Source organism: Salvelinus sp. IW2-2015, linkage group LG9 (genome assembly GCF_002910315.2).
Source record: "Salvelinus sp. IW2-2015 linkage group LG9, ASM291031v2, whole genome shotgun sequence".
Classification (NCBI taxonomy): domain Eukaryota; kingdom Metazoa; phylum Chordata; class Actinopteri; order Salmoniformes; family Salmonidae; genus Salvelinus; species Salvelinus sp. IW2-2015.
Window position 1 is genome coordinate 19,414,012 of NC_036849.1, and position 22,997 is coordinate 19,437,008.

General features: G+C 42.5%; 1 protein-coding gene across 1 annotated transcript in view; it reads right to left on the bottom strand.

Moving 5' to 3' along the window:
- LOC111969023 (ryanodine receptor 3-like) overlaps positions 1-22,997 on the bottom strand; it is a 190,657-nt gene that overhangs the window by 132,616 nt on the left and 35,044 nt on the right. The window contains 1 exon segment of the mRNA XM_070445284.1: positions 7,401-7,520. Coding sequence (XP_070301385.1) covers positions 7,401-7,520 — 120 coding nt within the window.

Sequence of the window (22,997 nt, forward strand, 5' to 3'; positions counted from 1 at the left end):
CAGAGTGAGAAACGCAATAACACAGATGTCTTTGAAAACATTCAATCAATCGTATTTGATAAGGAAAAGCCTACAGTCATTTATCTATATTGCGTCTCCCAAAATAGTTCTGAATGTCTGTGTAAGTCAGTCCACCTGCTCTACAAGATGCAACTTTTGAAAGCTTCAGTTACTGATAAAACTAACACATATCAACTGACTGGAGGGCCAAATTCATAATTCTATATCATTACAGCAAGTGCCTATAGTATCGGTGTATGTGGATCTTGGCAAATCTAGGGCTTGGAAAGAGAGCATGAATCTGTGAGACCACAGGAGAGAGAGAGAGAGACAGACCGAGGGACAAAGAAACAGAGAGAGTGGAGCACTCATCCTTCATACAGGACAGGGCAGCAGTCTGACAGGACAGGGCAGAGGGAGATACTTAGGGACCTGCAACACTACAAGATAAATGATGCACAGCAAACACACACTATCCTCCTTTAAGTAGCAGCATGTAAAACTTGGCTAAACTGGTTCACCTTGTTACAGATAAATCTAACTTTAAATTGGAACTTCAGCCGACCTAGTTCTACTCTGCTGTGAACCTACCTGCTTTCTACACTCAGGTAAAACTAAGTTAATATGTGAAATAATCTAAAGCTGTATCAACGCAGCTATCCATTCTCGAGACATTTTAATTATGCACATTTCAATCATGGTGGAGTATAGATCCAGAGAGCTTGACCAACGGTGGCAGGACAGTGGAGTTACACCAGTAAAACTGACATGATGTGATTTGTAGTGACACATGCCAACATCGGAAGCCCAGTGTCTCTCTTAGGACAGCCTCAAGCATCAGCTTCAGAGATGTCAAAAGGATGTCAAAGTGGCTTAAAGTAACGTACTCAGACATAATGACCTTAATGACCTGCCATTACTAAGGGCATTTTGAGAATTGTCATCAGTGTTTTTAGTCAAAACACACACATACGCTATGCTCACACATGCACCCATCCACACAACCAGGGGTTACAGCCACAGCAGCACAGACACTGTAAAAGCCCGACGTCCATTTGATCCGCACCCTATTAGAGGACTCTGTGCCAGTTGTTTTTCTTTGACTGGCATGCTGTTGGGGAAACACAATAGAGGGTAGCAGGGAGGAATCTGTGTTGGGGCGCTGGGGGCGTAGGTCTGTGTGTCCTCAATCTGAGAGGGCATATCATGAAGACATATTTAGGGCTGCTTGCCTACACACTGCTCTTTGGTTTATGGCTCATGCTGTGGGAGGGGAGCAGCTAGACCAATGGATCACATATCCCATCTTCTCTGGGGAGGAGGTCCACAAGGTTACATACCACTTTCACTTTGATTACCCCAAGAGATGACCTCTCAATTTAGCTCCTTCATGTTCACCATAATGTCAGAGTACATACTGTGCATTAGTTCAGAAACCTAGAAGTAGTTGGCTATATCATCATCTTCATCTTAATGAACAGTTAATTGGCCATTTCATTAGTTAAACATTCACTTTACAATAGCTGTACATTGTTGATTCTATGATGGGGGCTTCAGCTCTCTGGTGATCCTACCACGAGAGAGCTGACGGGGGAGCAGCTAAACATGAATAAACATCAACTGCTAATTCATTGGCTGATTGATGTCACATTTAAACATGCACCATTTAAATCAACATCCTTGTTGCCTTGTGTATGTCTCCATGCAATGTAAAAAAAGAAAAAAATATGTTGATTCAACGTACAATTGTAAGGCAACCAGCTGCAATGGGATTGTGAGTTTGCTCAACAAAAATGTGTGTCTTATTATTATTTATAGCAAACTCACAATCCTATTGCAGCTGGTTGCCTTACAATTGTACGTTGAATCAACATACAGTGCATTCAGAAAGTATTCAGACCCCTTGACTTTTTTCACATTTTGTTACGTTACGTGAATAAATCCAAGCCATGAGGTCAAAGGAATTGTCCAAAGAGCTCCGAGACAGGATTGTGTCGAGGCACAGATCTGGGAAAGGGTACCAAAACATTTCTGCTGCATTGAAGGTCCCCAAGAACACAGTGGCCTCCATCATTCTTAAATGGAAGAAGTTTGGAACCACCAAGACTCTTCCTAGAGCTGGCCGCCTGGCCAAACTGAGCAATCGGGGGAGAAGGGCCTTGGTCAGGGAGGTGACCAAGAACCCGATAATTACTCTGACAGAGCTCCAGAGTTCCTCTGTGGAGATGGGAGAACCTTTCAGAAGGACAACTATCTCTGTAGCATTCCAACAATCAGGCTTTTATGATAGAGTGGCCAGATGGAAGCCACTCCTCTGTAAAGGCACATGATAGCCTGCTTGGAGTTTACCAAAAGGCACCTGAAGGACTCTCAGACCATGAAAAACAAGATTCTCTGGTCTGATGAAACCAAGACTGAACTCTTTGGCCTGACTGTCAAGCGTCACATCTGGAGGAAACCTGGCACCATCCCTACGGTGAAGCATTGTGCTGGCAACATCAAGCTGGGGGGGGGGGGGTTTCAGTGGCACGGGCTGGGAGACTAGTCAGGATCGAGGAAAAGATGAACGGAGCAAAGTACAGAGAGATCCTTGACGAAAACCTGTTTCAGAGCGATCAGGACCTCAGACTGGGGCGAAGGTTCACCTTCCAACAGGACACCGACCCTAACCACACAGCCAAGACAACGCAGGAGTGGCTTCGGGACAAGTCTCTGAATGTGCTTGAGTGGCCCAGCCAGAGCCCGGACTTGAACCCGATTGAACATCTCTGGAGAGACCTGAAAATAGTTGTGCAGCAATGTTCCCCATCCAACCTGACAGAGCTTGAGAGGGTCTGCAGAGAGGAATGGGAGAAACTCCCCAAATTCAGGTGTGCCAAGCTTGTAGCATCATACCCAATACGATTTTAGGCTGTAATCACTGCCAAAGGTGCTTCAACAAAGTACTGAGTAAAGGGTCTGAATACATATGTAAATGTGATACATTTCTAAAAACTTGTTTTTGCTTTTGGGGTATTGTGTGTAGTTTGATGAGGGGAAAAAACAGTTTGATCAATTTTAGAATAAGGCTGTAACGTAACAAAATTTGGAAAAAGTTAAGTGGTCTGAATACTTTCCGAATGCACTGTATATACTTTTTATACTGTGTCCCTACACTGTCCCTACGCTCCAGATGTCGATCTGACTGATCACAAGGGAGGGGACATCAAAATCAATCCTCTCATTCTGCTTTTAGATTGTGATTGTACACTCGTAGAAAAAAAGGTGCTAAGTAGAACCATACAGGATTCTTGTGTTTGTCCCCATAGGGGAACCCTTTTTGGTGCTGGGTAGAACCCTTTGCAGAGGGTTCTTCAAAGAACCCCCTCTGTATGATTATACATACAGTAGAACCCTCTATGAAGGGTTCTGCCTAAAACCCTCTATGAACGGTTCTACCAACCTTATTAGCCTTTAACATTTTATTATTTCGAGGGCCTAGTTACAGTGCATTCGGAAAGTATTCAGACCCCTTGACATTTCACACATTTTGTTACGCTACAGCCTTATTCTAAAGTGGATTAAATAGTTTATTTCGTGGTGGTTCCAAACTTCTTTCATTTAAGAATGATGGAGGCCACTGTGTTCTTGGGGACCTTCAATGCTGCAGAAATGTTTTGGTCATTATGGGGTATTGTGTGTAGATTGATGAGAATAAATATATATTTTATCCATTTTAGATTAAGGCTGTAATGTAACAAAATGTGGAAAAAGTCAAGGGGTCTGAATACTTTCCGAATGCACTGTATACCCTAACACTGTGGTGTTATGAATCTCCTGGTTTACAGGCCACATCAGGCCTGCAAGTCACATTATGCAGGCTTGCAAAGTGACATGCAAAAACACATATATTACAGTAAAACAAGAATTTCCCGAAATTGTCCTTGCAATAGAGCATTCTGGAAAATAGTATATGGTTCTATGTAGAACCCTTCTTGCTTTCCAAAGAATTATCAAAGAACCGTTCCATCCAAAAATGGTTCTTAGGATGTTAAAGGTTCAACGTAGAACCCTTTGCCTTACTAAGAACCCATGTCTTCGAAACGGTTCTTGGTAAAAACACTATCCCTCCGCAAGTAACCCTTTTGGAACCCTTTTTTTTTTAAAGTGTAGTGGTACTGCAGTTAGTTGAGTCGTTTTTCCCTTCCCCGTCTCTGGTCCTGTCCCTGGGGGATGACGGCGTTTCATACAAACACCAAGCAATAAAGAAAAAGTGGCAGACAGGAAGAGCATCCATTACACCTGTCTAGTGTAATTACCATCCCATCTGGGAGGAAAGCATCCAGACCCTCCCATTGCCTCTCCTTCCATCCCTAGGTGAGTGCTGTGGGGTGGGGGTGAAGAGGGGGAATACTGTAGCTAAGCAGTGCATACATAAATCACTATCACTCCACACTCTCTTGCTCTCTTATGTTCTCTGTGTCTGTGTCTCTATCTCAGCGTCTATGTAACTGGCTTCCCAGCCACATTGAAATTAATCGGAGACAATGTTAAAGGTAGACTCAGTGATATGACATAGAGGCAGAAAATACACAGCATAGTAGATCAATTTCCACAACAACTAAGAGCGTTGAAGCGCAAGGCCCAACTTCTCCGCTGTTTTGGTCCCATGGCTACCACGCTGTACATAGTGAAGTGAACCCGTGCACATGCGCAGATACTGTGTGTGATTGTGTGAGAGTGAAGTGTTGCATCTCGCTTGTCTCAATATCTCCGGTGCTGCTTGTGGCAACGTCATTTAGCTGAGTCTACCTTAAATGGATTATGATTAAAAGAACAATCAATGCTGAAAAATCTAATCATGCCAGGTTACAGTGACAGAGGGAATGGAATTAGGAAGCGCTGATGAGGGTGACTGGCTTTACTGTGTAATATTGTCACTTGGACAGCTGCAATGTTTTAAAGTGCAATATTGCTATGCTTTCATAGAACTAGTTCTATAGAACAGCAATGGTGCTTTTTCCCCCAAGTATATTCCAAAACTACAAGCAAGCGAAACGTGACAAATGAAACTAATCGCATTTGAAATAGTAAGAATTGTCACGTGTTGTAAGTAATTCAGGAGAGACCTACATCCTTGATGTGACAAATGCTGATTTGGTTTTTAAAACAATTAAGCCTCGCTCAATCCATCCTTATAAAACTTGCAGTGATTTTGCACGTAGTTGCACAAACCACAAATGCATTAGCAATGACAAAGCACCAGGCTGTATTACAACATTGAGCAATTATAGCAAACAACCACAGTTTGTTTATGAACTAATCAAGAAAAACCACATGGTCTAATTTCTCCAAATTGAGCATTATCATAAAACTGGAGGCCTGCTGAGACGTACAATCACGAAAAAAAAATACATAATAATTGTTGCATCATGTATAATCAGGTGACTGTGATTGGTTCCTGTTTCGGATAATGTGGTATAGTAAGCTGCCTCTGTGCTGCTCTCAGCGTGTCCCTGGTTACTAGAGAGCTGGATCTGATTTCTTTTAGGGCCAATGCTGATGGTAATTCTTTGGGGTCCAGGATGGCCAATATTCAATATTATTACATTTGAACATTTTGATGACAACATTTCTCAGAGACAGCCATGTATGCATTAATTAATAAATTATAAAATCATACAATTCATTTGACTTTGTTTTTACCAATGTAACTACATAACAACATATTGGTAATAATCTTTCATTTGAATGGTAAATCTCTTGATAAACTGAGTAAATCAAGATGTCATAGGCAGGTGAATGCATATTCAATAGGAGTGTGTGCATGCACTGAGTTATTTACCTTGTTTTGGCTGCTTTCAGTGGAGTATAAGGGGGTACAGTTGATAAATAATCTGTTTCCGTTCCATTTATGACTAATCTCTTCTTTTATAAAAGTGTACTGAATAAACTCCATGCAATCACCCACTCGTGAGTCTCTCTCTCACAGTACATGCAAGCAGTGGGCAAGGGGGAGACTCGTCATTTAACCCAGTGAATTTATAACATTCTTGGAGACATTCAGCATTGTGTAGACCCTGGTTACGTGTGTAGACCTTGATTACATGTGTAGACCCTGGTTACGTGTGTAGACCCTGGTTACGTGTGTAGACCTTGATACATGTGTAGACATGTGTAGACCCTGGTTACGTGTGTAGACCCTGGTTACGTGTGTAGACCTTGATTACATGTGTAGACCCTGGTTACGTGTGTAGACCCTGGTTACGGGTGTAGACCTTGATTACAGTGTAGACCCTGGTTACGTGTGTAGACCCTGGTTACGTGTGTAGACCTTGATACATGTGTAGACCCTGGTTACGTGTGTAGACCCGGTTACGTGTGTAGACCTTGATTACATGTGTTAGACCCTGGTTACGTGTGTAGACCCTGGTTACGTGTGTAGACCTTGATTACATGTGTAGACCCTGATCACGAGTGTAGACCCTGATTAAGTGTACATTCAGGTTACTTGAAGACCCAGGTTACTAAAGACCCTGGTTACGTAAAGACCCTGGTTACTTGAAGACCCAGGTTACTTAAAGACCCTGGTTACTTAAAGACCCTGGTTACTTGAAGACCCTGGTTACTTAAAGACCCTGGTTACTTAAAGACCCTGGTTACGTAAAGACCCTGGTTACTTAAAGACCTGGTTACTTGAAGACCCTGGTTACTTAAAGACCCTGGTTACGTAAAAGACCCTGGTTACTTAAAGACCCTGGTTACTTGAAGACCCTGGTTACGTAAAGACCCTGGTTACTTAAAGACCCTGGTTACTTGAAGACCCTGGTTACTTAAAGACCCTGGTTACGTAAAGACCCTGGTTACTTAAAGACCCAGGTTACTTGAAGACCCTGGTTACGTAAAGACCCTGGTTACTTAAAGACCCTGGTTACTTAAAGACCAGGTTACTTAAAGACCCTGGTTACTTAAAGACCCTGGTTACGTAAAGACCCTGGTTACTTAAAGACCCTGGTTACTTGAAGACCCTGGTTACGGAAAGACCCTGGTTACATGTATATGGACTTCTGAACTCAGTGAACATGTGGTTAACATGTCCTGGCATTCTCTCATCTCACTCACTGTGCTCTATGGAGAACACCTTGGAAGACCTTATCTCTGACTCAAATACACCCTTTCTCACAACATTATCATCTACACTGAACGGTAGGTGAATCAGGCACTCTGAAAAGATAAGGGCGATAATTCTACATTCAAGATGTTAGTTCCGGTAGGAAATACTTTATTATATCTTAGCGTTAGAGCCAGGCTGAAATTCTGTCTCATGTTTTCTTGCATAACATTTTAGTTTGAGACAAACAAACAACGAATAACGTGACAACCCTACTCCTCTCCACAGTAAGTCGTTTCTATGTGCCTACCTTTGCCTCTGATGTGGGTTCCAGGTAGCACAGTCGATTGCCGAGCCCCTCTGCAGTCAGGCAGAACTTGCGATTCTCCTTGTGGATGCAGGCGACACACTGGAGCACCACTTCATCATCCTGTCAAGACAAAATTGAGGTTTTCAGAGTGAGAGGAGGTAGACAAAAAAAACGCTACCCTCAACAGGAGCTCATCAACCACCTTTTAACAGGGGGAGATTATTCACTGTGACTCCACACTCTTAGAAAAAAATCTAGAACCTAAAAGGCTTCTCCGGCAGTCCCCATAGGAGAACCCTTTGAAGAACCCCTTTTGGTTCCAGGTAGAACCCCTTTGATTCCAGGTAGAACCATTTCCACAGATGGTTCTACATAGAACCTAAATTAGTTATTCTATATGGAACCAAAAACGGTTCCACCTGGAAACAAAAATGGTTCTTCTATGGGGACAGCTGCAGAACCCTTTTGGAACCCTTTTTTCTAAGAGTGTGTTCTGGAAACAGGGGATTCATCTACCCAGACACCGGATGGGTAGAAAAAAGTTATAATTTACATCATTGCAGAATAATTTGACATAATTGCAGAGCATTACATTGAATGTGCTGCTGGTTTAAGATTCAGGCTTCAATCTTTATCAATGATCATATTTTTACCATATTTACCATATTTTCCAAAATAGGTACCTTAAAAATGTCAAGGAAAAATGGTGGGGTGAGATTTCTAGTATTTTACGTCTTAATGAAGCCTTGACACACCACGCAGAATGGGAGAACAGGTTGACACAAATGCTAAAGAAAAAGACAATGCAATATTAACTCCTGCTTTGAGGAGTTAATATTGATGACTAATACATTTGTCTATTTGGGCTCACTGTTTCGGGCTGTTGATTGGGCAGTCTTCTGCTAAGGTGATGAATGAACAAAAATTATCCATTGAGGATCCCTTTAATTCTGCCAAACATCCTTTGGCTATTCACACTATTTACAATACCTTCAGAAACCATTCACACCTCTTGACTTTTTCCACATTTTGTTGATACAGCCTGAATTTAAAATTGATTTTGGTCAGTGGACTACACACAATAACCCATAATGTCAAAGTGGAATTATGTTTTTGGGGAGTAGAATGTGTCACATAATAAGTTGCATGGACTCAATCTGTGTGCAATAATAGTGTTTAACATGATTTCTGAATGACCACCTCATCTCTATACCCAACAGATACAATTATCTGTAAGTTCTGTCAGTCGAGAAGTGAATTTCAAACACAGATTCAACCACAAAGACCAGGTAGGTTTACCAATGCCTCAGAAAGAAGGGCACCTATTGGTAGATGGGTGAAAAAATTAAAACAGACATGGAATATCCCTTTGAGCGTGGTGAAGTTATTAATTACACTTTGGATGGTATGTCAAGAACCCCAGTCACTACAAAGATACAGGCGTCCTTCCTAACTCAGTTTCCGGACAGGAAAGAAACTGCTCAAGGATTTCACCATGAGACAATGGTGACTTTAAAACAGTTACAGAGTTGAATGGCTGTGATAGGAGAATACTGAGGATAGATCAACAAATTGTACTTACTCCACAATACTAACCTAATTGACAGAGTGAAAAGAAGGAAGCCTGTACAGAATACAAATATTCCAAAACATGCACTAAAGTAATTCTGCTAAAAATGTGGCAAAGCAATATACTATTTGTCCTGAATACAAAGTGTTAAGTTTGGGGCAAATCCAATACAACACATTACTGAGTACCACTCTGCATGTTATCCTGGCATTAAGTTGTGTCACATATCATTTTGCAAACAATGTAAATAAATATATAATCATTGAGTTAATAAAGTCGCATACAAACATGGACTTTTTATTGAGTAAGGCAGCTCCAAAATGCAGGTGTTTTATCCTATGTAGCTTAGTGCTTTCCGTGGTGGAGGGGCAGCCAGCGAACACACAGAGCATAGGCATTGGTAATCTTCTCTAGTTGTGCCGTGATTGACTAAGTGTTCGGTTACTCATGGAGACACTACGTCACGGCAGAATCTGCAGGGAGAGCTAGGCAGTTCAATCCCCCTTGGGTGCTGCCATAGATTTACATTTGAAGTGCCCATTCAAGAAGGATCAAGGTCATTGGCTACAGATCAAATGACGTCAAATCACGTTATATCTACCGTAGCTTTGATTGGACTGATCAACATCATACTGTACTTACAAAATCTTAGCTAGCTAGCTAGACAAACAGTATCATCATGAATCAAGTCGACAATCTACAGGCAAATCCTATTCAATCCTTGTCATATGAAGAGAAATTATAGATAAAATGTATCGGTGCTCATTGGCCATTGGACATAAACATTATACAGCATGTCGGAAATCGCTAATTCAACAATGAGTGGTTTGGAAGGAATCAGTGCTGTGTCTGGCTAACTGCAAGCATTGCAAAGCAATCGCTATTTTGCTTCCCTTGCCTGCTATCTGGGTTTGGGTTTAAGGATTTAAAACATCTGTCAGAAAGAGTCTCTTTTCCTAGCTTAAAAGGATAAACATTCACACGCAACACCATGGGCCAGAAAAAGTTGAATACATTGGCCATGCAGTCAATCCAGCATGACTTTATCCAGAGAATGCCAGACTTTAATGACAAAGTTTGAATACAAAGTTTGCCCACAAGAAGGAGCTTCATGTAAGAACAACAGCGGTGAGTCCAAAAATATTAATTTTATGCTGCTGCATAAATTATGTAATATGCCAGGATATGTATACTATAGCTAAGAAAGTAATACTAAGCGTATGTTGTGTAGTAAGCTGTTAGTAGCCCACGTGTCTCGCTCTAAGAATTTGGTCCTTCTCCCCTCGGAACATAGCCAACTGTTCAGGCCTATAGCCTGTTTTAGAGAAATGCCATCATTGAATATTGTAAGAGCTTTCATTGTCTGCTTATATGCTCCCATTATTTATCCTATGGTTCTGATTTGGTGTAATGGGAGAATACTGTAAAAACAGCCCATGTTCTGAATTATGTCGCTGTCCATTTCAAAAGTGCTGAACAAACAGGCATATCGACTAGCTCCGTCTTAGCTCGCTCAATGTCTACATGGAAATTACGGCTTGCCACTTATCCACTCATCGTTCCCTTATGCAATAGTTTCTACATCTGAATTGTTATATTGCTTATATACACTACCGTTCAAAAGTTTGGAGTCACTTAGAAATGTCCTTGTTTTTGTAAGAAAAGTACATTTTTGTCCATTAAAATAACATCAAATATAACAGAAATAATATTGTAAATTACTATTGTAGCTGGAAACGGCTGATATTTAATGGAATATCTACATAGGCGTACAGAGGCCCATTATCAGCAACCATCACTCCTGTGTTCCAATGGCACGTTGTGTTAGCTAATTGTCACGACTTCCGCCGAAGTTGGCTCCCCTGCCTGTTCGGGCGGTGCTCGGCGGTCGTCGTCACCGGTCTACTAGCCGCCACCGATCCCTTTTTCGTTGTCTGTTTGTTTTGTCTTATTAGTTGCACCTGTGTCTATTTTGTGTGCTTGATGGGCTTCCTTATGTATAGTACGTTTACCCGCCCTTGTTTTGTGCGGGATTATTTTTATGTTACGTGTGTATGATATTTGGTGTTCGTGCTCCGGACCTGGTACCCTGTGTGTTTGGGTTGGTCCACATTTTTTCCGCACCCTGTGTTGTGGGCATTGTTTTTCGGTGCGTTATTAAGGTGCACTTCTTACTGTGGAACTTATGCTCTCTGCGCCTGATTCACTAATCCAAGTTTATAATTTTAAAAGGCTAATTGATCATTAGAAAACCCTTTTGCAATTATGTTAGCACAGCTGAAAACTGTTGTTCTGATTAAAGAAGCAATAAAACTGGCCTTCTTTAGACTAGTTGAGTATCTGGAGCATCAGCACTTGTGGGTTCGATTACAGGCTCAAAATGGCCAGAAACAAAGACCTTTCTTCTGAAAATCGTCAGTCAGAAATGAAGGCTATTCCATGCGAGAAATTGCCAAGAAACTGAAGATCTTGTACAATGCTGTGTACTACTCCCTTCACATAACTGTCACAAACTGTTTCTAACCAGAATACAGTTTGTGTATTACAGAGGAGTGGGAGGCCCCGGTGCACAACTGAGCAAGATCACAAGTACATTAGAGTGTCTAGTTTGAGAAACATACGTCTCACAAGTCCTCAACTGGCAGCTTTATTATATAGTACCCGCAAAACACCAGTCTCAACGTCAACAGTGAAGAGGTGACTCCGGGATGCTGGCCTTCTAGGAAATGTTGCAAAGAAAATGCCATATCTCAGACTGGCCAATAAAAATAAAAGATTAAGATGAGCAAAAGAACACAGACACTGCACAGAGGACCTCTGCCTAGAAGACGAGCATCCCGGAGTCGCCTCTTCACTGTTGACGTTGAGACTGGTGTTTTGCGGTCTGTAACCATGTTTGCCAGTGACATTCTCTTCCCATTAAAATAAAAAATTTCTAAAAATGTTTATTAGGCTAGTAGACCCATGTAATTCCAGTTGATATTGCGAGGGTTGTTTTGTTTGCACAATGTGCTGTCTGTGCTTCGGTATATTGTCTATAAAAGTGGATCCTCGTGATTGTATTTTCCTTCCTTTTTAAGACCATTTAGGCCTAATAAAATACAAATGGTAGGCTAACCGCGTCTTTCTCTCTCTCTTTCTCTCTCTCTCTCCCTCCCTTTCTCTCTGTGTGTAAGTTGACTTAAAGAAAAGTAAAGTTAAGAATTTATCTGAACTAACATCTATCTGAATTTCTGTCTGTGTTTATTTTGAAAGTGCTGACCGAATAGGCTTACCTCATTGCAGCTTGTTTGCTTGCACTTGCTTATACTTCGAGCTAAGTGTTAATGATATAAGAACAAACATTATGAATTTACTGAACATAAATGTAATAATGTTTCTGTACGGTTCAAAAGTAAAACTCATGTCGATATTCATTATCATTGAAGGAGAATGTGGATCTTATCAAGTTACACAAATCTACAAAGACATATTTTTTTACGCAGGTCAGTCATATCAGTTATGGTTTTTAAAAAGGCAGTAAATGAGACTGAATGAACTGTTTCACTGCCAGATGAGGCTCCGCCAGGTGTATTAGTGGTGCTGAGAGGAAAGTGCCGCTGTCGGGACAGGTTTATGTAGGCCCTAACATTTTTTTGCCACCGTTTGTCATCGTTATGGTGCAATTCATGTATTGTTTAGTGTTGTGTCGTGTAGTGGCTTTGCTGGCATGCATCTAAAAAAATTGGTTGAGTTTGCCCCACCAAGATTTACATGCTAAAATCGCCACTGGCTGCATCATGTTATAGGTATGCTTGTAATCGTTAAGAGCTGGGGAGTTTTTCAGGATAAAAAAATAAACAGAATGGAGCTAAGCACAGGAAAAATCCTAGAGGAAAACCTGGTTCAAACTGCCTTTCACTAGACACTGGGAGATGAATTTAACTTTGAGTAGGACAATAACCTAAAACACAAGGCCACTTCTACACTGGAGTTGCTTGAGAGACAAACAGAAAGACTCACAGCTGTTAATGCTGCCTAAGGTGCTTCTACAAAGTATTGACAGGGGTATGAATGAGATATTTCTGTTTTTTATTTTCCATAAATTTGCAAACATTTCTAAAAACATCTATTCACTTTGTCATTATGGGGTATTGTGTGTAGATTGATGAGGAACATGTTTTATTTGATCAATTTAACAATAAGGCTGTAACGTAACAAAATGTGAAAAAAGGGAAGGGGTCTACTTTCTGAAGTCACCAGTACAAATGAGGCTGAAGTAATTGATTGGAGAGTTCATAATGATCTAGCTAAATGTATGCTGAGGAGCATAATGAAAGAGAACAGCAGCTGTTCAATGCTTTGGGTTGGATTAGGCCTACCTCATGAGACAAGAGGCACTTGGCATGCACTTTGCTGAAGATATCACCTGATGATGCCTTCCTTATGGAAAAAACAAATTAATTTCACATTTAATCACATGTGAAGTGTTCCAAAAACACATGCTGTCATGTGATCTTATGTGAAGTTCATGTGATAACATGTGACAACATCTGAAGCAACATTAAATAACATGAAACTACACGTGAAAACATGTGAAGTGTTCCGAAAACATGTTTTCATGTGAAATTTCAGGTGAAATCATGTGATTTTCCACATGTGAAATCATGTGGTTTTTCTGTAAGGGCTTATTAGGTATGGAGGATTTGGTTTAAGTCATAGACCATGTAAGAGACCATGTAAATACTGATAACAGTTAATTGTCTTTTCACCACATTCTTGTCATCAATATACAGTAGTTATTACAGCTATACACTGGAAACTGCTATTATATAGTATATTTGGTATATCTGTATATCAATATATTTTTATTCACTTTCTGGTTGTTTCTGACTAATGTTTCCAACCAGAATTTTCATTGTATGAATGTTATACAATATAATTAATATTAGTATAAGAGCATACAAACACCCTTCAGCATGTGGTTAATGAATGTCTCTGTTAGAGAATCACTAAGCAGTTTATGAATAATTAACAGGACGATTATTCACGCCTGTTTTACACTATGTTCTAGTTCCATACACATTAATAAATGGGAATCCCGCAAGAAATAAATAACATCAATGTTTAATGGATGTGATTTATTAAAGCTGTAAGCATTTACATTTTTTACTACAGTAATATTGCAGCAGCCGTAACCATATCACTGCTCAGTGTTCACAGACTGTATAGTGTTATTTTCCTACAGTATACTGCTTACTGAGGGAGCCCACTATCTGAAAATAAATATCATAAAATGCCCTCGTTCTGAAAACCTTGTGATTGCATTTACAGCACTCACTGGCAGCGTAAACACTGAAATTTCTAATGTTCTTTTCCCAACGTAGCAGGCAGGCAGAATGTGCTGATGTTGCTGCTAACTGAGAGATTGTGCTTCTACAATATTTCATCTGAAGGAAGGGATTCTGCAAAGAGAGGAGAGGAGAGAGCAGTAGCTGTAGCACTCCAGAGCAGAGTGATATAGTAGCAGCATTCAGCCCTGTGTCGCTGTGTGTCTGAAGTCCGATGTGAAAGGCCCTGAGCTCTTAAAAAACACACTACTTCAGACATTATTTCAAGTCCTCTATGCACACGTGTGCTTCAGATGTTGCCCGTGAGGAAAATCTCCATCCATGCACGTTATAGCACTACTGTCTAGAAGGCATTTTTCTTTTTCTTTTACCGTTCATGACATATTCCAGCCTTGAGGACACTAATTGTCTATTGGTTTTTGACATTTATGATGGCAATTCAACTACAGCCTATAAAATAGAACACATCTGATAGAACAGTGAATGCTGAGGTAGATGCTGCTGCAACTTACTATACCACTGCACTATGGTGGAAACCACTGCACTATGGTGTAAATCCCTGCACTATGGTGTAAACCACTGCACTATGGTGTATGCACTGCACTATGGTGTAAACCACTGCACTATGGTGGAAACCACTGTACTATGCTGTAAATCACTGCACTATGGTGGAAACCACTGCACTATGGTGTAAACCACTGCACTATGGTGGAAACCACTGTACTATGCTGTAAATCACTGCACTATGGTGGAAACCACTGTACTACACTGTAAACCACTGCACTATGGTGGAAACCACTGTACTACACTGTAAACAACTGCACTATGGTGGAAACCACTGTACTACACTGTAAACCACTGCACTATGATGTAAACCACTGTACTATGCTGTAAACAACTGCACTATGGTGGAAACCACTGTACTACACTGTAAACAACTGCACTATGATGTAAACCACTACCAGAAATCAGAATCATATCATACAAACATGCAGGCCAGGACCAATTTAAAACATTGTTTTCCTCTTTTCTGAATTTAATCGACATGAATAACCTGCATGGCATATCAACACAGTGGACACCACTGCACATGCAATCACTCTCTCTGAGGAGGGGGAGCTGTGATTTGGGCCATACGAGGCCACTATTGATTTGTCTCTCATATTGTGCCGTCAGGTCTGTCTGAGTGCCAGCAGCACGGCAAGAGGCCCTCGTTAATCAGATCGGTTCACTCTCCTCTCCTCTCCTCTCACAGCCCAGGCTGGTCCGGGCTCTGTCTGGCCCCCACGTCTGGGCTCACACTCCCCCATCTCTCCTCCCCATCTACCTCATCTCTCACTCCTGTCTCAGGGCAGAATTATGTATCATACACACGCTAGGCAAGGCCCACACACTCACCTCCCGTCTCACCTGGCCAATACAGAGGAGGTAAGGGAGGGGAGGGAGGGAGAGGAGGGAGGGGGCAGGTAGGGCAGCCCGCTGCTAGCCTAACCACCATCCATCATTCATGAATGGATCTCAATTGATGTGAGCCTGGCTGTGAGATAGGTGCCTCTACTCTACAGCTGGGAGGGAGAGAGTCAGCTTAGGACGAGTAAATTTACACTGGCTGATTTAACTTGCAGATGTACAGTATAAGGTCATCCCTAATTACAGCACTCTACTAGACAAGTCATGAATCATCACTATCTACCAGTACCATCATGACTGTTATCACTTTCTATGAATAGCACAGCTTTAGAGGACGCTTTGTCCTTGACATAATTGGCTTTGACCTGACAGTGCCCCTCTCTGAATCGGGCCTTTTGGATGGAACATCTCCCCTGAGAGATCCTAGGGGGAATAGAGTGCATCTTGACACGTTAAATACTGTCAAATCCCTGGATAAGCAGTTTGACATTGAGCAGAGCTAAAACCCTACTACTACTACTACTGTACGTGAGTGATGGCTCAGCTCATTCTGGATGTGCTATAATCACTTTAGCCCTACGCACTGTAACAACGTGAGATTTCTGCACAGTAACAGTGAGGCATATCACAAATCTCCTTGAATGTGCTGCAGACTAAATCACTTTCTCCCTGTTCTGTGAACACTGACACTGCACAGTCTGAGGTGACAGACTGGGGCTTAATATGATAAACTGGTGACACCTTTTCAAATCACCTTCTCCAAGCTCAGATCGCAGGTACTCTCACATTGCCAGATAATCTCACATTTGCATTGTACCAAGAAGCCTGACACGGAAGGTTTAAGGACTGAGATGTTAATCCTCGGGTAATGTTTTCCACACTGGCTCCACACTGGCTTGGGTGGGTCAATGGGAATGGCTGTCATTTTACGGGCTCGTAACCAATTCTTTCGCATTGCTTGTAACTTATTTTGTATATAATGTTGATGCTTCCATCTCTTATGACCTAAAAGAGCTTCTGGACATTAGAACAGCGATTACTCACATCAAACTGGACAAAGATTTTTCTTTAATGAGTCAGACGCAAAGGATATAATGTTCCTCCCAGACAAGGCCCAAATCCCCGTCATTTGCATGAAGAAAATAAGGAAATACAGGGGTCGGAGATCAGGGTGCCTTGTGAGAATTTGTCGGCGAGTGGGTTACCAGCCTCCACCATCCGTTCTATTAGCCAACGAGCAATCACTGGAAAATAAACGGGATGAGCTCCGATCGAGACTATCCAACCAACTGGACATTAAAAACTGTAATATTGTATGTTTCACCGAGTTGTGGCTGAACTACGACACAGATAATATACAGTTAGCTGGGTTTTCCGTGCATCGGCAGGACAGAACAGCTACTTCAGGGAAGACGAGGGGTGGGGTGTGTGTCTATTTGTCAATAACAGCTGGTGCACAATGTCTAATATTAAGGTAATCTCGAGGTACCTCATGATAAATTGTAGACCATACTATCTACCAAGAGAGTTTTCATCTATATTTTTCGTAGCCGTCTATTTACCACCACAAACCGACGCTGGCACTAAGACCTCACTCATCAAGCTGTATAAGACCATAAGCAAACAAGAAAATGTTCATCCAGAAGTGGAGCTCCTAGTGGCCAGGGACTTTAATGCAGGCAAATTTCTAAAAGCATGTCACATGTGCAACCAGAGGAGAAAAAAAACTGTAGACCACCTTTACTCCACACACAGAAACACTTACAAAGCTCTCTCTCACCCTCCATTTCTGGCCATAATTCTATCCTCATGATTCCTGCTTACAAGCAAAAACTAAAGCAGGAAGTACCAGTGACTCACTCAATACGGATGTGGTCAGATGACGCAAATGCTATGCTATCGGACTGTTTTGCTAGCACAGATTGGAATATGTTTCAGGATTCATCCAATGGCATTGAGGAGTATTCCACCTCAGTCCACGGCTTCATCAATAAGTGGATCGACAACATCTTCCCCACAGTGACCGTACATACATATTCCAACCAGAAGCCATTGATTACAGGCAACATTTAAAGCTAAAGGCTAGAGCTGCCACTTCAAGGAGCAGGACACTAATCCGGAGGCTTTGTAAGAAATACCGCTATGCCCTCAGACGAACCATTAAACAGACAAGGCATCAAAACAGGATTAAGATTGAATCTTACTACACCGACTCTGATGCTCGTTGGATGTGGCAGGGCTTGCAAACTATTACGGACTACAAAGGGAAACCCAGCCGTGAGCTGCCCAGTGACGCGAGCCTACCAGACGGGCTAAATTCCTTTTATGCTCACTTCAAGGCAAGTAACACTGAAGCATGCATGAGAGCACCAGCTGTTCCAGACAACTGTGTGATCACTCTCTCCATAGTCAATGTGAGCAAGACCTTTAAACAGATCAACATTCACAAGGCCAAACAGATTACCAGGACAATTTTTTATTTTATTTAACTAGGCAAGTCAGTTAAGAACAAATTCTTATTTTCAATGACGGCCTAGGAAAGGTGGGTTAACTTCCTTGTTCAGGGGCAGAACGACAGATTTTTTTACCTTGTCAGCTAGGGGATTCGAACTTGCAACCTTTCAGTTACTAGTCCAACGCTCTAATCACTAGGCTACCTGCCGCCGACATGTACTCAGAGCAACACAGAAGCATGCATGAGAGCACCAGCTGTTCCGGACGACTGTGTGATCACGCTCTCCATAACCAATGTGAGCAAGACCTTTAAACAGGTCAACATTCACAAGGTCGCAAGGCCAAACGGATTACCAGGACATGTACTCAGAGCATGCGTGGACCAACTGGCAAGTGTCTTCAGTGACATTTTCAACCTCTCCTTGACCGAGTCTGTAATACCTACATTGTTATGCTGATGAATGAGGACCCAAAAGCGACGTAATAGCAACACAGTCTTTATTCCAGTATCAAACAAACAATGATTCTTCTGGATATATCAAAGGTAATTCCAAAACAGGAAACTGAAATCCTCTCGTCAGTAGAGAGGAACGACTGGAGACGCGACCACAGACTGCAGGTCGCTTCAGGAAGGCACAGGCCGTAGCTGACATAGACACCTGCTCACACGCAGCATCTGAAGAAGGCAAAAACCCGACAGGGCGGAACAAGGACACAGGACAGCAAACATCAAACAAGAATCCGACAAGGACAGAAGCGGAAAACAGAGGGAGAAATAGGGACTCTAATCAGAGGGCAAAATAGGGGACAGGTGTGAAAGAGTAAATGAGGTCGTTAGGAGAATGAGAAACAGCTGGGAGCAGGAACGGAACGATAGAGAGAGAGAGCGGGAGAGGGAGAGAGGGAGGAGGAGAGAGAGGGATAGAAAGAGGGAAAGAACCTAATAAGACCAGCAGAGGGAAGCACAGGGACAAGACATGATGATCAAAGACAAAACATGACATACATGTTTCAAGCAGAACGCCATAGTCCCTGTGCCCAAGAAAGCGAAGGTAACCTGCCTAAATGACTACTGCCCCGTAGCACTCACGTCGGTAGCCATGAAGTGCTTTGAAAGGCTGACATCAACACCATCATCCCGGAAACCCTAGACCCACTCCAATTCGCATACCGCCCCAACAGATCCACAGTTGATGGAATTTCAAACGCACTCCACTCTGCCCTTTCCCACCTGGACAAAAGGAACACCTATGTGAGAATGCTTTTTATTGACTACAGCTCAACGTTCAACACTGTAGTGCCCACAAAGAAGGGCTGGGCGATATGGCAAATAAATTATCACAATATCTATATATCTTTTAATTTGATAACGATAATTATCACGATATTAATCAAATAATGTTTAAAAGGTGCATATCTGCTTCAAACTCAAGAATGCCTGAACAAACAGTGGTTAGAGCGTTGGGCCAATAACCGAAAGGTTGCTAGATTGAATCCCTGAGCTGACAAGGTAAAAATCTGTCGTTCTACCCGTGAATAAGGCAGTTAACCCACTGTTCCCTGATAGGCTGTCATTGTAAATAAGAAGTTGTTCTTAACTGACTTGCCTAGTTAAATAAAGGTTTAAAAAAAAGAAGTATGTGAGCTACACCAAATGATACTTGAAGGAACATTGTTCCATGTTTGTGGCCAGGGAGCACGTACCTGGGGGTCAATTACATTGATAAGCCTCTTGAAACCTTCCATTTCGACTGTGCTAATTGGTAGCATGTCCTTAGCAATGCATAATAGCATTTGTGATGTCTTTGTCTTTTCAATGTTTGCTTGTAGGGCATAAACACTGTCAGTGTTGACTGCTTCGGGCCAACATCAATACCGTGTGGCAAACTCAAACTTCCTGCATTTTCCAAAGAGGGATTTTGCTTCAGATGTTGAAAAAGGTTTGTCGTATTACCAGACTTCGTAGCCACCTGTCTACAGCACAATTTGCACCGAACATAGCTCTGCTCTTTGTCGGACTTCAGAAAGCCAAACCACTTCCAAATTACCAGAACAGTTTAACCCTTTTTATCAGTAATTATTTAGTTGGAAGCTGCTCCTTCTCCATGGTTATCACTGCCACTGTTTTCACCTACATCACTCATTTTTCGTGGTTAATAGTGGCTACTCTATCACTCGAGGTGCTTAGTGGTTTTTAGTGGGCGTATACCTCTCCAAGTGCATATTGTCCCTTCTCCGCACGTTCTTGCTGCGTCACAGAGGTGAAATGGACTGCTGTACCTAATTATTCTATATCGACATTATCGAAAATGAATCTAAACATTTTTATATCGTTATTGATAATTATTGATATTGATTTGATATTGATTTATCGCCCAGCCCTACCACAAAGCTCATCACTAAGCTAAGGGACTAAACACTGGGACTAAACACCTCCCTCTGCAACTGGATCTTGGACTTCCTGACGGGACGCCCCCAGGTGGTAAGGGTAGGCGACAACACATCTGCCACGCTGATCCTCAACACGGGGGGTGCTTAGTCCCCTCCTGTACTCCCAGTTTACCCACGACTATGTGGCCAAGCACGACTCCAACACCATCATTAAGTTTGCTGACGACACAACGGTGGTAGGCCTGATCACCAACAACGATGAGACAGTCTATAGGGAGGAGGTCAGAGACCTGGCAGTGTGGTGCCAGGACAACAACCTCTCCCTCAACGTGAGCAAGACAAAGGAGATGATCGTAGACTACAGGAAAAGGAGGGCCGAACACGCCCCCATTCACATCGACGGGTCTGTAGTGGAACGGGTCGAGATTTTCGAGTTCCTTGGTGTCAAACACCAAGAAAGTTGTGAAGAGGGCACGACAATCCCTTTTCCCCCTCAGGAGACTGAAAAGATTTGACATGGGTCCCCAGATCCTGAAAAAGTTATACAGCTGCACCATCGAGAGCATCCTGACCGGTTGCATCACTGTCTGGTATGGCAACTGCTCGGCATCTGCCTGAGGCGCTACTGAGGGTAGTGCGTACAGCCCAGTACATCACTGGGGCCAAGCTTACAGCCATCCAGGACCTACAGTGGGGAGAAGAAGTATTTGATACACTGCCAATTTTGCAGGTTTTCCTACTTACAAAGCATGTAGAGGTCTGTAACTTTGATCATAGGTACACTTCAACTGTGAGAGACGGAATCTAAAACAAAAATCCAGAAAATCACATTGTATGATTTTTAAGTAATTAATTTGCATTTTATTATTATTATAAATATTTAACTCTATTTTCTTAAAATGTCATTGTTGGTTAAAGGCTTGTAAGTAAGCATTTCATAGTAAGGTCTACACATGCTGTATTCGGCACATGTGACAAATAAAGTTTGATTTGATTTGAAATCTGCAAACTGTTTTGGCAACCTGACCAAATTCACATAGAAATGTGCATTACAGATCTGTCATTCTCATTGAAAGCAAGTCTAAGAAGCGGTAGATAGATCTGTTATTTTCTATTTCTATGCTCCCTGTTCTTAAGTTTACTCTTTGCGTGTTTTACTTTCGGTTTTGTACACCAGCTTCAAACAGCTGAAAATATAATATTTTTGGTTGGGGGAGGAGAGGGGAGGGACAGGGGGAGAGGAGAGGGCCAGGGGGAGAGGAGACGGAGAGCAGGGGGAAAGAAAGGGGAGGGCCAGGGGGAGAGGAGACGGAGGAAAGGTGGGAGGAGAGTGGAGGGTCATGGGGAGAGGAGACGGAGAGCAGGGGGAGAGGACAGGGAGAGCAAGATGAAGAGAGGGGAGTGCCAGGGGAGAGGGCCAGGGGAAGAGGAGACGGAGGGCAGGGGGGAGGAGAGGGCCAGGGGGAGAGGTCGTGAGCGGCCTTTCCCAGGGGGAGCAACCTGAGCCAGAAGCAGTCAGTTATACTCCACTGGCCTCCTCCTGCCTATGTCCTCATACCTCTGGGCTCTAGGCAACAACACAGCCCTATCAGCACTACACATAGCCAGACATGGAGAGCCCATGTCACTCAATGCCATACGTGCGCTGGCTCATGCAGAGTATTTGGATAGCTGTGAAAGTTACAGCTGGTCAGGCACCATAGAACAAAATACAGCTGTGGGTGGCTTCTTCCTCTCTCTACTGTCTCTGGAGGCAGACTGTACAGACAACACCAGGTGTTCCCCAGGCCTATTGCTCTCCTCTAGACAGCAACCTGAGAGATCCTACTCGGCTCCTGAAGTATCCTGTCCCAACATATCACACACTGTAGGAAGGCATCAGGAAAATGGTGCACAGGGTCACTCCATCTGTTTTCATATAGAGTATGCAAGAAGGATGATATATGGAATGACAGAGAAAGGATACACACTTAACATACTCACTTAACTATTCCTGTAAGTGCTTCACCTTAGGGCTCTAACGTGGTTCAGATATAATAATACCTACCTATACTGAACAAAAATATAAATGCAACATGCAACAATTTCTAAGATTTTAGCAAGATACAGTCCAGAGAAGGAAATCAGTCAATTGAAATATATAAATTAGGCCCTAATCTATGGATTTCACATGACTGGGCAGGGGCGCAGCAATGGGTGGGCCTGGGAGGCTATAGGCCAACCAATCAGAATGAGTTTTTCCCCACAAAAGAGCTTTATTATACCCGCACCCCCTCCTCAGAATATCCCGTAGGTGAAGAAGCCGGATGTGGAGGTCCTGGGCTGATGTGGTCTATGGTAGAGAAATTAACATACAATTCACTGGCAACAGCTCTGTTGGACATTCCTGCAGTCAGTATGTCAATTGCACGCTACCTCAAAACTTGAGACATCTGTGGCATT